At 43.4% G+C, this 15,320-nt stretch overlaps 1 protein-coding gene across 2 annotated transcripts in view; it reads left to right on the forward strand.

The window, feature by feature from the left end:
- SNCA (synuclein alpha) overlaps positions 1–15,072 on the forward strand; it is an 86,969-nt gene extending 71,897 nt beyond the window's left edge. Inside the window, exons 6-7 of one of the 2 annotated variants that reach the window (XM_060247059.1) lie at positions 8,785–8,874; positions 14,429–15,072. In XM_060247059.1, coding sequence (XP_060103042.1) covers positions 8,785–8,874; positions 14,429–14,461 — 123 coding nt within the window. In that variant the 3' untranslated portion in view covers positions 14,462–15,072. Of the gene's footprint in view, positions 1–1,659; positions 1,920–8,784; positions 8,875–14,428 lie in introns of those variants that run through there. The other variant, XM_060247058.1, reaches the window with a different exon arrangement.
- The last annotated feature ends 248 nt before the right edge of the window (positions 15,073–15,320 follow it).

Here is a 15,320-nt window from a genome sequence, read left to right on the forward strand (position 1 = left end):
ATAGAATTCCTTCTGCATGATATTGATAGTCCTGTGGGCAGAGAGTGGGGCTGTGTAGAGCAGGGACGCCAGTTTTAGATCGGCAAACAAGTCAAACTTTTTTGAAACCATTCATGGCTGTTATGATGAGACATTGTGTTTTGAGTTTTGTGGTACTATTTACCTGCCAAAATTCATAGAAAAAGCAACTGTGACGTGTCGTCTTAGATGAACCAAGGTTATTTAGCCAACACAAATCATGAAAAGATGTTTGTACAGTTTACAATTTTTGAGCTTCGAGCAAGTAAAATGGTACCTGTTAAAATAATAGATCTGTAGATCATTCCTGAAAGAGAGCAGATATTTATTTTGTTTATAATAGTCTGTGTCGTCCTGAAGACTTAAGCTAGGTAACTGTGTGCTGATGTACCCCTTAGTTTCTTAGTGAGCACATGGTAGAGTGGAGGGTGGCAGAAAAGAAGCAATCTAGCTATTAGTACCTCTGGTGACTGTTAAAACCACCAGCCAGTCCAGGAAGCTTGAGGCATGCACACTACACACATACACAAACATACACACACATGGGAAGTATGCTAAAAACAGCTGTAGTAAAACAGATTGATTAAAATATATTAGAGAAAAATCTAACATCCACCAAAGGTCGGACAGTTTTCTTTTTTTAAAAAAAAACTTATACCACAACCCAGAGTTGCTTAGGTAAGCTTTGGCAAGTCTTTAGGAAAAGGGGGATCCAACAGTAATGATCTCAGAGATGTGGGAGGTCGTCAAAATAGAAGCAAAGAGGTGAATAGGGAAGCAACTATACTCAGAGTGTGCTCAGGCCAAGTTTAAATGGAATCTTTGAGCTGCATGGATTCTGTGAAAAATCTATGCTGACGAGGATTGCCATCTCTGGGTTGGGAAATACCTGGAGATTTTGGGGGTGGAACCTGAGGACAGTGGGGATTGAGGAATGGAGAGACTTCAGTGGGGTATAACATCATAGAGTTCATCTTTCAAATCAGCCATTTTCTCCAGGTGAGCTGACCTCTGTCGCTTAGAGATTAGTTGTAATCCCAAGAGATCTTCCAGACACCACCTGGAGTTTGGCAATCCTACTGCTGACCAAAGATACTTCTGTCAGTGGAATGGGACTGCCCTTCCTGCTGTAATGCAAAGTGCTCCCTAGAACAGAGTGAGTGGGGAGTCAGAGATGTGCAATGGAGGGTGGATTGGCTAAGAACACCCCCTGTCCTTCAACAGAAATTTCCATTGGATTCATTTCCATTCCTGGTCATGTTCAGGACACAGTGTACTACTGTATCTCATTCTTCTAAGGATTCTAAAATAAGACAGTTTCTGAAACTCAAGACCTCACGTGCCCTAAAAACAATTTCATCTTCTGGAATGGCTTTCAGACTGCAAGGTGCTTTGTAACTGTAAGGTCAGTAGCAGATTCCTCAGAAGAAAGCTGGATTAGGTTGGTCAGCACCTAGGACAGCTCCAAGAGCAAACTTTCAAGAACAAGCGCTGTAGTTTCCACAAAGGCCAGCTGAGCAACTGCCCAGTGAAGCAGCTCCACTGAGTGCCCAGTCCTCAGTCTTTTGAGCCAGACTTTAAAGAGGAATTCTCTGACTCGGAGTCTGGTACTTTAACATTGCCTTCTGTCTTCTCTGCCAGGTGTCATTCAGGGAAATGAGGATCGTGGGCAACTGGAGATCAGATGAAGCAGTGGTTTCTGGTTCTTCATTTGTGGAACCTTAGCTTCAGAGGGAGAGTAAAGCATTGAATCTTTGGCATGCTTTTCTTCAGGGTGGACTTCAAGCTTTTACCTTATTCCACAGAAGTATTTTCTGTATCAAGTTCACTATCCCTATTCACATCTTACAATGAATGGATGTGCAGCCTGCATTGAATAAATGTTTGTTTTAAAAAGCCAACATGCATTTATTTGACAAATGAAACCAGGGACAAGTACCTGGATTAGTGAGGAGTTTCAATCACATGTTCAGTTGTACATGCATTCCATGTAACGATGAAAACTACTCAACAAACCTATAAAGAAAAATCACATGGAAAACATACACAGATCATATGTGTATACACTGTAACTTGTGAACTGGGCTAATATGGTATAATGTAGAGTCAGTATAGAATGATAGTTTGTTGTGACATGACCAGGGCAAGTCAAGCTCAGATCTCCACTTGACCATAAAGTTCGCTGACTGATCCTCGACCTGTCGCAAGATCTCAGCCTAACTTTCCTCACATGGTTGTTGTGAGGGTAAAATGGCAAAGAGAGTACCATGTATGCCACTCTGAGCTCCTTGGAGCAGGATAAAAATATAATAGGCAGTGTGCAAGTGGGAACATATGCCAGTTTGGTGTAGTGGTTAAGTGCACGGACTCTTATCTGGGAGAACCAGATTTGATTCCCCACACCTCCACTTGCAGCTGCTGGAATGGCCTTGGGTTAGCCATAGCTTTTGCACAGCTGTCCTTGAAAGGGCAGCCTCTGGGAGACCTCTCCCAACCCCACCTACCTCACAGGGTGCCTGTTGTGGGGGGAAAAGGTAAATGAGATTGTAAGTTACTGAGATTCAGAGTGAAGGGTGGGGGAGAAATCCAGTATCGTCATCTTCTAAATTTTTCACAGTTATGCTAGCACAAGATTTTGTGCAGCATATAGCATTTCCTTTCCTATATGCTACAGTGCCAAGAGACCAGTTGCACAAGCTCTTGGAAATGCAAGTGAAGATACAATAAGTTTGACTTAACAGAAGCAGCTGTCATGGCCCGTTTCCTTGCACTGCTGCTTGCACAAGAGCTCCAGCACAGGTGGAAATCTGGGGCTGCAGGCAGCCCATAGAACCTAATTTGTTCAGTTTTGGAAAAGGTCTAATAATGGGCTTTGTTGAACAAAATGGCCCCATTAAGTAAAGAATGAACCACTAGCTGAATAAAGGTGCTAAATGTTTCATTACATAGCAGAGAAAATTATTATAAACTCTGCTGATTAAAATTAGTCAATTCCTAGTGTGTTATCTGGAATAATTATGCTAATTATTTTGGCATTTGAATAGAAGAGAGAACAGGTATCTCTGGAGCTACCTATTTAAACAGTCATTCCAATTTAGCATTAGTGTTTTGCTGTCAGAAATTTTTAAGGAACCCAACACTGCCTAAAAGGAACAGAATACAATTATAAAGAAAAATAGAATAGTTGGATCACTTTTGTTGAATTGTATCATTTGTTATCTGGAGCATATTTAACAACAGGCAATAGATATGTTTGTATTTATCTACTAGCCAAAGTTGTGGCTTTGCTTGTGGTTAGTAGGGGAAAAGCATTCTTTTAAAAGATGGTTGATCCACTTCTCCCTTAACACAAAGCAACAACTGTGCATGAGTACATGAGTTACTCAGCTATGGCCTTCAAATAGGATATCCTGAGCCTGGATGATGTGGAGGGAATACATCTAGGCATGGATCCAAAGCTGAGGACCTCAGAGATGCATTCTGTGGTTATCAGTTCAAAGAGCAAGCAATGCTAGTGGTCAGCTTGGGTAGTTGGAGAAGTAATAGATAAAACAGAGCCACATAAGAGTAAATGTATATCTTTAGTTCAAGAAGCTCTGGTTGGAGATACTGAAAAAGACTTTTTCCTGCTGAAAAAAACTTTTCCTGCCTTCTGAGAGCTGTTGCCAGGGCAGAAAATTGTGGACTATGTGGATGAGCCATCTGACTTGGTGTGTATGTGTTATGTGCTGTCAAGTCACTTCCAACTCAAGATGGTTGGCTCTACAAATTAAGGACCTTCAAAACCTATTGGCGACAGCCTCACTCAGGTCTTGAATACTGAAGGCCTTGGCTTCCTGAGTGCAATCAATCCATCTCATGTTGAGCCTTCCTCTTCTTCTAGCATTACTGCCTTTTCCAGTTATACCTTCTCATGATATGATCAAAATATGATAGCCTCAGTTTAGGGGTAACTTCATGTATAGTTCCTGGAGGCAAGCAAAATGGGAGATCTAGTCACCTTCCCAGAGAGCATCTTGATGGCCCATGTAAAAGACTGGATGGTGGAATCGATGGACCCTCAGTGAGATCCAGAAAGGTTTTCTGTGTGTTCTTATGAGAGGAATGTAGACACTGTATCCAGGAAGCTGCTGTGTCAAAATCATGTCATTCCTACCACTTTAGTGTGTGCCGTTATCAGTCGAGGAAGGCACTTTTAACAGATGCCGGTAGAGCCTAATTCATGCATTCACTTCAGTGCATCACCACATGAACTCAGTAGGTGCAGGGGGCATCAACACTTGTTGCATTTGGGAAGACATGTAAGATGGGTTTTATTTCAAAGGCTTGTTGGGCAGAGGGGGAAGCTATTTTAACAGATCTGACGGCATTTTTTCCTGCATGTTGTTTTCCTTATCTTGTTGATGCAACTGTCATGCTCTTTTGCTGTCCTGGTTGTTGCTTCATTAGCTGCCTTGAATCCATAGAGATAAGGCTGGACATGAGTGTTGAAAGAATGAATCAAATGAATGCAGGGCTTTTTCTTTTTTAAGCAGGAACTCCTTTGCATATTGGACTACATCACCCCTAATGTAGCCAATCCTCCAAGAACTTAAGAACATAAGGGAAGCCATGTTGGATCAGGTCAGTGGCCCATCCAGTCCAACACTCTGTGTCACACAGTGACCAAAAAAACCCCAAGTGCCATCAGGAAGTTCACAAGTGGGGCTAGAGGCCCTTCCACTTTGCCCCCACCCCAACCACCAAGAATACAGAGCATCACTGCCTCAGACAGTTCCAACAGTATGCTGTGGCTAATAGCCACTGATGGACCTTTGCTCCATATTTTTATCCAGTCCCCTCTTGAAGCTGGCTATGCTTGTAGCCGGCACCACCTGCTGTGGCAGTGAATTCCACATGCTAATCACCCTTTGAGTGAAGAAGTACTTCCTTTTATCCATTCTAACCTGACTGCTCAGCAATTTCATTGAATGCCCACGAGTTATTGTATTGTGGGAAAGGGAGAAAAGTACTTCTCTACTTTCTCCATCCCATACATAATCTTGTAAACCTCTATCATGTCACCCTGCAGTTGACTTTTCTCCAAGCTAAAAAGCTCCAAGCGTTTTAACCTTTCTTCATAGGGAAAGTGTTCCAAACCTTTAATAATTTTAGTTGCCCTTTTCTGGACTTTTTCCAATGCTATAATATCCTTTTTGAGGTGTGGTGTCCAGAATTGTACACAGTATCCCAAATGAGACCACACCATCAATTTATACAGGGGCATTATGATACTGGCTGATTTGTTTTCAATTCCCTTCCTAATAATTCCTAGCATGGCATTGGCCTTTTTATTGCAATTGCACACTGTCTTGACAGTGCTCTTCTTACAGGGCCTACTATAAGCTCTTGGAGGATTGGCCAGTTGGTGTAGTGTTAAGTGCGCAGATTCTTATCTGGGAGAACAGGGTTTGATTCCCCACTCCTCCACTTGCAGCTGCTAGAATGGCCTTGGGTCAGCCATAGTTCTTGTAGGAGTTGTCCTTGAAAGGGCAGCTGCTGTAAGAGCTCTCTCAGCCCCACCTACCTCACAGGGTGTCTGTCATGTGTGGGGGGGGGGGGAAGGTAAAGGAGATCATGACCGCTCTGAGATTCAGAGTATAGGGCGGGATATAAAACCAATATCTTCTTCTTCTTCACTATGACTTGGATTCTGTGTGAAAATCTGTACTGCTAGGAAAGATTACTATCACCAGAGTGGGACTTCTTCACCTCTTCCCTTCTGCTGCAGACCAAAATGGCTTCTGAAATGCTGCTCCTGGGCGGGGGGGCAGCAAAACCCTGCATGAGTTTGGGTTCCAGGTCTGCAATGTGAAAGACAAATTGACAGCATTCCCCCACACACACTTCCTTTTGTTGGCAGAAATTTTCCACGGGATCCAACCGCATGTCTGTGTGTAAGATTCTGAACACTCACTCTGTTTTAGCTATTTGACTGAAAGCTCAGTAGGTGAAGCCCCATGTAGCATTTTAATGATGCTTCTCTTCAGTTCACATCTTTAATTATATAAAAAGAAAGTGAATTATACATTGCTCGATCCTTTATTTGCAGCAGGGCTTTGTGCTGCTAAGTGCACATTGGCTTCTTGCATTTTTCATTCCTTCCTTTCCTCCTGGGACGTGTGCTTTCCCCTTCCTCTGCCTAGCTCCAGCTTCTTTAGAACTATTTGGGTTGCAGTGTGCCCCACTTTAGGCCATCCCTGGTGACAGTTACGTTGAGTGCTCTTTCTCGCTTCAGCTCCCTGTGGGCCACAGCTCCACGCAGCTGTCGGGCACAATCTAGCCAGGCTGTTGTCAGAATCGAGCGCCGGAGCTGTTGCCAGAGCTCTTCATCTAAATTAGAGCTCTGATCGCCACAAGAAGGGGAACATGGTTAATCAGCTTAATGTGACTGAGAACTTATGTGCTTCACATTTTATATGTCAGTTACTGATATCGCATTGAGTAGCCCATTAGTCTCCAGTTCATGTGAGTCTGGGGTGGGGGGGGAGGGAGAATTGTTCTCCTTTCTTTGACTTTCAGGCTCTGGTCACTCCATCAAGCCTGTCTAATACATCTAGGTCTAGCAGTAATTGCTCCTTTAAATAATCTATTGTGGCATCTCATAAGCTTGAAGCTTGTTAAAATTTTAACGAGTTGCAAGGGAAGATGGGATGGGGGGAATTCCTTTGGCTATTGGGGCTTCAGCCGGGGGAAAGGGATTACTCTAGGGTTGCCAGGTCCCACCCCTCCCCACCCCCAGCCACTGGTGTGGGATGTGGGACTGGGTTGTCAGATCCAGGTTGGGAAATTTCTGCAGGACGGGGACCTCAGAGTACGGTGCCTTCCAAAGCATCCATTTTCTCCAGGGGAATAGATCTCTGTAGTCTGGAGGATCCCCAGGTCCCACCAGGAAGCTAGCATTCCTACCATTCACACCCTGTCTTTCTCCTCTCACATGCAGGTTGAACCAGGAGCATCATAAGGCAGTCAGACAGAGGGAGAGGAGAAAATCTTAGCAGCAGAACTGGTGATCGGTCAGATCCCAAGAGCTCTTGAAAGCCATCCATCCAGTAGATCAATAAGTAGCCAAAAAGTGTAGGATTCTGAGATGGAGAGAGAGTGCCCCATTTTCTCTCATCAGAGAAACCTAAATGCTGTTACTGAACTATGAACACTGAGTATCTGTGTATATATTTATTTTCAATCAGAGTGGGACTATGACATAGGGATAGCTAAGATGGATATGGAGCAATTGAAGAAATTCTCTCCCTTTGACCTTTAATAACCGCAGAACTTTCTGCTTAGTGGAAAGTGCCTCCACATCTTCATTTTCCTGTATCTTGGGGACTGATGGGGACTTGCATCTTCTCTCCTTTTCTTTGCAAAAGGACAGAGTTTCTCAAGGTTCCACATCATGGAATCTGCATGGAATTTCCCATATACACACTATTTTTATTTGGGCAGCAGTATGTTGTATTGAATGCAGCACCAGGTTTGGACTGGGTAGACTTGAGTCCAGTTCATTGTTCAGTCAAGTTTATTAGTTTATTTTCTGTTTCTCCTACCCTTCCTGAAGATGAGGGGCCATGGATCAGTGGGACAGCATTGACTTTGCATGAAGAAGGTCCCAGGTTCAACTCCCATCATCTCCAGTTACAATTATCAATCAGTAGGTGAAATGACCCTACCACAGAGCCTCTGCCAGTCAAAGAAGACAATATTGACCTTCATAGACCAGTGATATGATTGGGTATAAGGCAGGTTCCTGTATTCCTCTAAGGTGGCATTCATGTACCCATTTTACCTTTACAGGAACCTGTGAGGTAGGTTAGACAGAGAGATTGGCCCAGACTAATCCAGGAAGGCACATGGTAGTGTGGGGATTTGAACTTCGATATCCCCAGTCTTATCCCCAGAGACCCAGTTTGGTGTAGTGGTTAAGTGTGCGGACTCTTATCTGGGAGAACCGGGTTTGATTCCCCACTCCTCCACTTGCACCTGCTGGTGTGGCCTTGGGTCAGCCATAGCTCTGGCAGAGGTTGTCCTTAAAAGGCCAGCTGCTGTGAGAGTCCTCTCAGCCCCACCCACCTCACGGTGTCTGTTGTGGGGGAAGAAGGTAAAGGAGATTGTGAGCCACTCTGAGATTCGGAGGGCAGGATATAAATCCAGTATCTTCTTATTGCAGCATACTATCCTCTATACTACACTGAGATCCTTACCCAGCCTACATCTCTCAGCTTAACCAGATAAAATAGGATAGTTAGCTCCCAGGTGTGTATGCTGAGGAGGCTAGTAGGGATTATCATTAATTCCTCTGAAGATCTGCACTGTACCAGTAGGATCCACTCTTACTGAAATAGCAAGGTGATCTTATCTGCCTTTGCAAGTTTGGCAGGTTACAAGAAGTGTGCTCATTATCATGATTTATCTTCATATGGAGGTCTGTGAGGTTGTAAAAGGGTACAACAGGTCCATCAGTGTCAACACTGGCTGTCCAGTATCCAAAGGACCTTTCTAAAATGTCTTCCAGAAATTAAAGATGGATAATGAGGAGCTTCTGTCCATTGTTATGTCCTTGTCTCATTGTCGCCATGGCAAGAAGCTGAGGAGATGATATAGCAATGATAGCTCAGAACTCAGTTAACCACAATAAGCTACAGGGCACTGGAGATGAGGTGGAATGGCAGTGGTTGATGGAGAAGAAACCCATGTCAGACTGTTTTCTTTCCTTGTTTATGATCATAGAATGAAGAAGGCCTTCCACAAGAAGGAGTGATGGACAACACAGACATGACTGCAGACCCTGAAAATGAGGCCTACGAAATGCCTCCTGAGGTAAATCTTTCTTTGATACCTTCTGGCAGACCATGACACTAATATACTAGTGATAGGCAAGTGGTGGCTGAGTTAGTATTCAGTGTCCAAAACACTGTGGCATGAGGGGATATATTCTGTCAGATGTGTCTGCAGGGGTACAAGAACAGCTTTAAAAGTCTTCCTTCAGGCAGAAGGATACAGAAAAGAGCTATGCACTGAGTGAACGATGGTGTACAGGGCATTCATGTGTCCTAAACTGCTGGATTACTAAGCTATAGTATAAGGATTTCTCATATGGCAGCATATTGTGTTCACATCTAGTGGGAGTTGGAGTCATGCAATGGCTAAGAGTGTGAGGAGTCTTGAGGTGAACCCAAGCAAAATGAAATTCATTTCAACCATGAACTCATCTAAGTATCCTTAGACATGCCATTACTCTTTAGGCACAATTGGACTTTTCCCCCATGGGTTTTAAGTCAGTTGAAAAGCACACTGTGACAGAGGTGTGCAAACAGACAAATGGCAAGCAGGCTACCTCATCACCATAGATGTTGGTGGTTCAGCCCAGACTATTGGACAGTGCCGAAGCAGCTACACATGGGTGTAAAGGAAATCCTGAAATATACCAGAGGGAGCAGCCACATGAGGCAAGCTTCCTTATGTATGTATGTACTGTCACGTTGTAACCAACTTGCAACCCCAGTGAAGGGCTTTCAAGGCAAGTGAGGAGCAGAGGTCATTTGCCTTTGCCTTTCTCTGCAGTCCCCCCTATCCAAGTGCCAACACTGCTTAGCTTCTAATATCTGAGGAGACTAGGCTAAACCATACCATTCTACATCTCATTGCCTCCTTATCTAGCTGTAGGAGAGGGAGAAATCACATTTTAACTAAATCCAATTTTCAACAGTTTCTTATGAGGAAGAACATTTAAATGTGTCAAATTTGGGGAAATCTGGAAAGCAGCTTGAGCCTTTTGGCAAAGCTGAGAAGCCAAGCTGATAGGACCTACTTGTCACGGAAACTTAAAGACACTGAAATCTTGAGGTGATTTTGGAGTTTCCTGGAGAATGTCAGGGATTGCAGCTCCAGCACCAAGGGGAGGGGCAGAGGTGGGCACCCTGAAACAAGTCCTGAATCACTACAAAATCTAGCTTAATATACTAATCCGAGTTGAAATAATACACAAAACACAACATTTCAGAAAAGTAAAATAAAATTGGCCACAACTTTTATTGGTTACAACTGTAAGAAGCCTTGGCCCAGCATGGATCCTGTGCATCGACTACTACTCCTGCCAGTCAATGGTAAGTTGGTTGCCTTGGGGTGGAAGGTTTTGGATCCCACTAGGGCAGAAGCCTAGAGGTGGTCTCCCCTGCCACCTGAGCATGAGGGTGATCTCTGGACATACCACCGGACTGGGTGCCTCAGCTGCCCCTCATGCCAAGATCCCTTATTGGGATCCCCACACTCAGGAAATGAGAATGCAGTGTGATTTTCCTGAGAATGGATCCAGCCCCATGCTGATACTGCCAAGTTGTGACAAGAAGGAATATATGAAGCATAAACTGCATATAACCCCTAAAACGCTTACCTAAAGGGCAGGTGGGTGGGCCAAGAGACCAGACAGCCAAAGAGGAAGGGCAGCAGGGCTCGGCACTCTAAGTAAATACAGCTCCCACTGCCCTCTGCCCTTCCCCAGAGCAACCCCATAGGTCTGAGAGGGGCTGGGTGGGTACCCAGCTTCTAGCACTAGGCTCCCCACCCCACCCCCTCCATTCCCCTTGCAACGAAGCAGCAATGGCTGCCCCCACTCTCCACCTTCCCTGCAGAGTGGCAAGTAGGATCTGGGTAAGTCCTGATCCTGGCTTCTGAAAGAAGCAGCAAGAGTTTTGTTAAAACCAGTATAGTTTTGGGAGCAGGGGGAGTCAGTACATATAGAACTTCAGAGGGTTCCTGCAGTGGTTATTTTGGGAACAAGGCTCCATTGGCAACAGGTTCAGCTATCTTTTGCCACTTAATATCTCAAGAAAAAATACTGCCTGTTGTGACAGTAGGAAAATTTGCCCCTCCCTACACTTTTGGGCCTCCCTATCAATAGTTGCCAACTCCATCATGGGAAATTCCAGGAGTTTTTGGTGTGTGGCTATCAAGGACAGAGTTTGAGTAGGGGAGAAAACTCAACAGGAATGTGATACCATACATTCCACCCTCCAAAGTTATCATTTTCTCCAGGGAAACTGATTTCTGTAGTCTGGAGACCAGTTGTGATTCTGGGAAAACTCCAAGACCTACCCAGACAATGGCAATCCTGTTCCCACTTCAACTCCTCCCTTTTCATTCAGCCTCAAATATGGAAAGAGGCGGTCATCAGCACCCCCCCCCCCCTTTTCTTCCTTCACTCTCAGCCCTTTCAAGCAGACTTATAAAATGGAGGAAAGCCTCCCAGGCCACTTAATTCCTTTCTTTCATGTAGCAAGCAGCACATGTGATTCAGGCTCTGTTAAGCGCCCACATGACAGCTGGCCCATGGTGTCCTGTTGCCTTAGCAAACTCATTCAACTTTCTGTTCACCAGCTGGGCCTGCTTCCCTTCTCTTCTTTGCCATCAGCTGATGAAGTTCCTGGATCTGTCTTTTAACCAGAGCTGGATTTGTACACAATGTGGGCAGGGGTCCACAGCCTCTTTGAGCCTGCAGGCACCTTTGGAATTTTGACACAGAGTGGTAGGTACAATCACAAAATGGCTGCCAGAGAAGGCAGAGGCAACAACAAAATGGCTGCTGCAGGAGGTAGAGCCAACCACAAAATGTCAGGGGGTGATGAATAGACAGTCTTCAGCTCTTTAGGCAGAAATTCTTTTTAACTGAATGTCTTTCTAAATGAGCATGCTGTTTCAAAATAGGTTCTTGCACAGCTTACCTCCAGTAATACACTGAAGAGCCTTGCACTCTGGTGGCACTTTCTATGGAAGCAGCTTTTTTCAAAAATATGCACAGCCAATCAAATGTCTGATGGCCAGTTACAAGCCTTGCTGAGCAAAAACCACACGTGGCCATGCCCACTTTTAAGAAAACTACAGGTGCAGCCCTGAGCGGGATAGCTCAGGCAAGCCCAATCATGTCAAATCTTGGAAGCTAAGCAGGGCCACCTCTGGCAAGTACTTGGATGAGAGATCTCCTTGGGATACCAGAGCCAGGAGGTGAGGGCAGACTTTATTCAACTAACTCTCTGAATAACCTCCATGCCCCCTGAGGAGTCAGTCACCAAAGGTCACCATGATTTCTAGGTGCACACACACAAAAATACAAAAGAAAAGAAAACTATAAGCACCAGGAAAGGTCTGCAGCCACCCTGCTGGGGACCTCTAATGTAAGACCTCAGGTTATAAGGCACCTCTATTTTTTAAAGAACCCTAAAAATTACTACTTTTCCATTTTTATGGGTCCACTTAAACTTGACATAGCTTAGAAACTCAGTGTGTCTTAATACAGGCCAGCTCCTAGTGTTGCCAATGGAGCCTTGTTCCCAAAATGCTCCTAGTAAGCAGCATTGGACAGCCAGCGATGGCTTGCCTTCCTTCTGCTCTTAGATCAGCATATTCTGTTACCTGTCCCAGACCACATGGGAGATTTCTGAGGCAAACTTCACTCTGTGATGCCTTTTCTATATAAAAAGTAACTGTGGATTCTTAATTTATGCCAAATAACTAATACTGGGAGGAGGGAGGAATCTGCAGCATGAAAAGCGTCTTTCCATGCATTCGCTGCCAGGATTTCCATGTGATTGCATCAGATCCTAAATCAAACAAAGTGCACACCAATTATCGTGTTATTATGCACTGTGAAAGTACTGGTACAGATTGCTTCCCTTCCCCTTCCTTTTTGTAAAGCTGTTTAGAATTGTAGATTTTAGTTCTTTCATATTGTAATTTTTAAAAAAATCATATTCTTCTTTCTTCAAACAAGATCCTGCAAAGGTATACCTACTCAGATTTCAATACAAAATTGCTGTAATGGACTGTGATTGTCAGTGAATTGCAGCATGTTCTAAAGAACAATTTCCATTTCTAGGTTTAAGGCCAGTATGTGTACGATCAGTAAGAGCAGTTAGCCATAGACAGACAGAGAGCACTGGATTCATTCATGCCTGTTTCCTCAGTCTTACATAATTCCTCTCCTTAATATAGTTCTTATCCTTCATGGTTTTTGTAGATTCAGATCCCACGATTCCCCTGCATAGCCCTTTTTGGGTGTTTAAAGGAAACCGCTCCTTCCCTTTAAACCTGCAGAAAAGCACGTTGGATTCAACCCATAAATACATTTTTTCCCCTTAAAAGCTAGGAAGCAAGGATGAGGGGGAACCCTCCGTTCTAAGGCCCTAAAATCCAATTCCAGTCTTAAACCGGAAATAAAGAGACTTCTTTCCATCCTTTCCAGATGCTGAAGCTGAAAATCTCTGTGCACAATGTACAAAGTGATCAGGTCTTGTTGAGAAAAAGGAAAGACATTAAGATCTCCCCCACCACGCAGGCTATAACCAGAAAACATAAGACGTCTCATCTGAGTGCTTTATTTATTCATGTACACTTTTGTACCCTGTTGTTCTTCAACATCAGGGACTCAAACCAGTTTACACATAAAATATACAAAAACGTAAAATAAAGGGGAAAAACCACAAGCAGAAATAGATAAACAAGCACTTAGGATTCTCATCCAGCCACTGATGGAGAATAGACATTCTGAACTGTTGCTGGTTCCAGCAGCAAAACTCACAGGAGACCACAGCCAACTGCTCAGCCCTTTGGCCCATGCTTTTGGATCACTACATCTTAATTACCTGGAGAGGAAGGCATTCAGCTGCAGTCTTGTTCAGTTGACTCAGATGCTCCCAGCTTCCTCCCATCCTCCATCGTACCTATTCTTCCCTTATTCCTCCATTTCCCTCAGTATATTCCAGAAATGTAGTTTTAGAGAGCCGCCATATTGGTTTGCAATAGACCAGCTAGATTAAAGCCCTTACAGGCCAACAAGATCTCCAGGGTATGAATTTTTGAGAGTCAGGGTTCCCCACATCCAATATCTCTCTGGATATCTTTACTCTGGAAAATTCATACCCTGAATATCTTGTTGGCCTTCAACACACTGCTGGACTTGAACACCCAATAATTAGTGTGAGGTGTACTGCAAACCGTAGTTTCCAGAAGGGATTGGAAGAAGTAGAGGAATAAAAAAAATAGAAAGATGGTACTGAATCAGTTTGCTGTCATCTCAGCAACCAAGGGCATCACTCCCCTTTAACAAGGCAGATACAGGGGAGGGGTGGAAGCAAGGGAAATCTTCCATGAAGAAGAATTTGAGCACTGGAAAGTTCATCTCACTCTGAGCTGAAGGAAATTCATCAGCACCTCTCTAATTAATCAGATCTCATTTCAAAGGTGAGGCAGGGAATCATTAAGTTAGAAGTCTAATATTAACTTGGCCTGTAGTCTGTCAGAACCTTTAAACTATGTCAATGTGGATTGGTGAATGAGATGATCTTCTTTCCCACTGTTGACCATTTGCTGTTTCCTACAGGAAGAGTACCAAGATTATGAACCCGAAGCATGAAAATCACCCCCCTCTCCTTCAGTCTCCTGGTACCTACTGACAAACATCCTGTCCTGTACAAGTGCTAAGTTCCAATGTTCCCTGTCGTAAACTATTTTTTATAGTTTTTAACAGTGTCTTTTTGAAGTCTTCCATCAGCAATGATTGGAAAATCCGTAACCACGTCTGGTTATTGTTTCAGTGAACCTTCCTTTCACTGAAATGATGGTCCAGAGGCCAGAACCATTGTTGTTGTGTGGATATTGTGGCTTAAGGTTTTAAGACGTATGAAAACAAATTATTTTAAAAAGAGACAACACCTAAGTGTCTATTCCTTATTTCTAAAGCTGTACATGTTTTATTGATAGATCGTTGGTAATTTGCTATTGTTTATGATACAAGATTTTTGTAAATGTTTCCTATGGCCATTCTTTCCTGTCCAGGGATGACTTATCGTGAAAGTTGTTAATATATTTCTATACATATATACATATATATAAAGTAATTGAGCATGAACTATGCACCTATAAATATTAACTGTGAAATTTTATTTGTTCTGTAACATGTTTTACTAACTTGTATCTGTAAATAATTGTGTCCACCTGGAAAGAAATAAAATGTCATCTGTTTAAGTGGAGTCTCTAAACTGGTGCTAATTAACTAGCACTCTCCTTTTTTGTCATTTATTCTCTACCAGGATGTAAAATTTATATCATTCTCTTTCCGGAATCAGCCCCTGGCAAATTATTTCTTTTATTTAAAATATTTTTCACTTTCAACAACCCTAGGTAGGTAATAAAATGAATATACAGTAAGAAGTCAGCCAATACAAACCAACTAAAAGCAATGTACAGGAAGACAAAAACGAGAACAGCCAGCA

The sequence above is a fragment of the Heteronotia binoei genome, chromosome 9 (genome assembly GCF_032191835.1).
Source record: "Heteronotia binoei isolate CCM8104 ecotype False Entrance Well chromosome 9, APGP_CSIRO_Hbin_v1, whole genome shotgun sequence".
In the NCBI taxonomy this organism is placed as follows: Eukaryota; Metazoa; Chordata; class Lepidosauria; order Squamata; family Gekkonidae; genus Heteronotia; species Heteronotia binoei.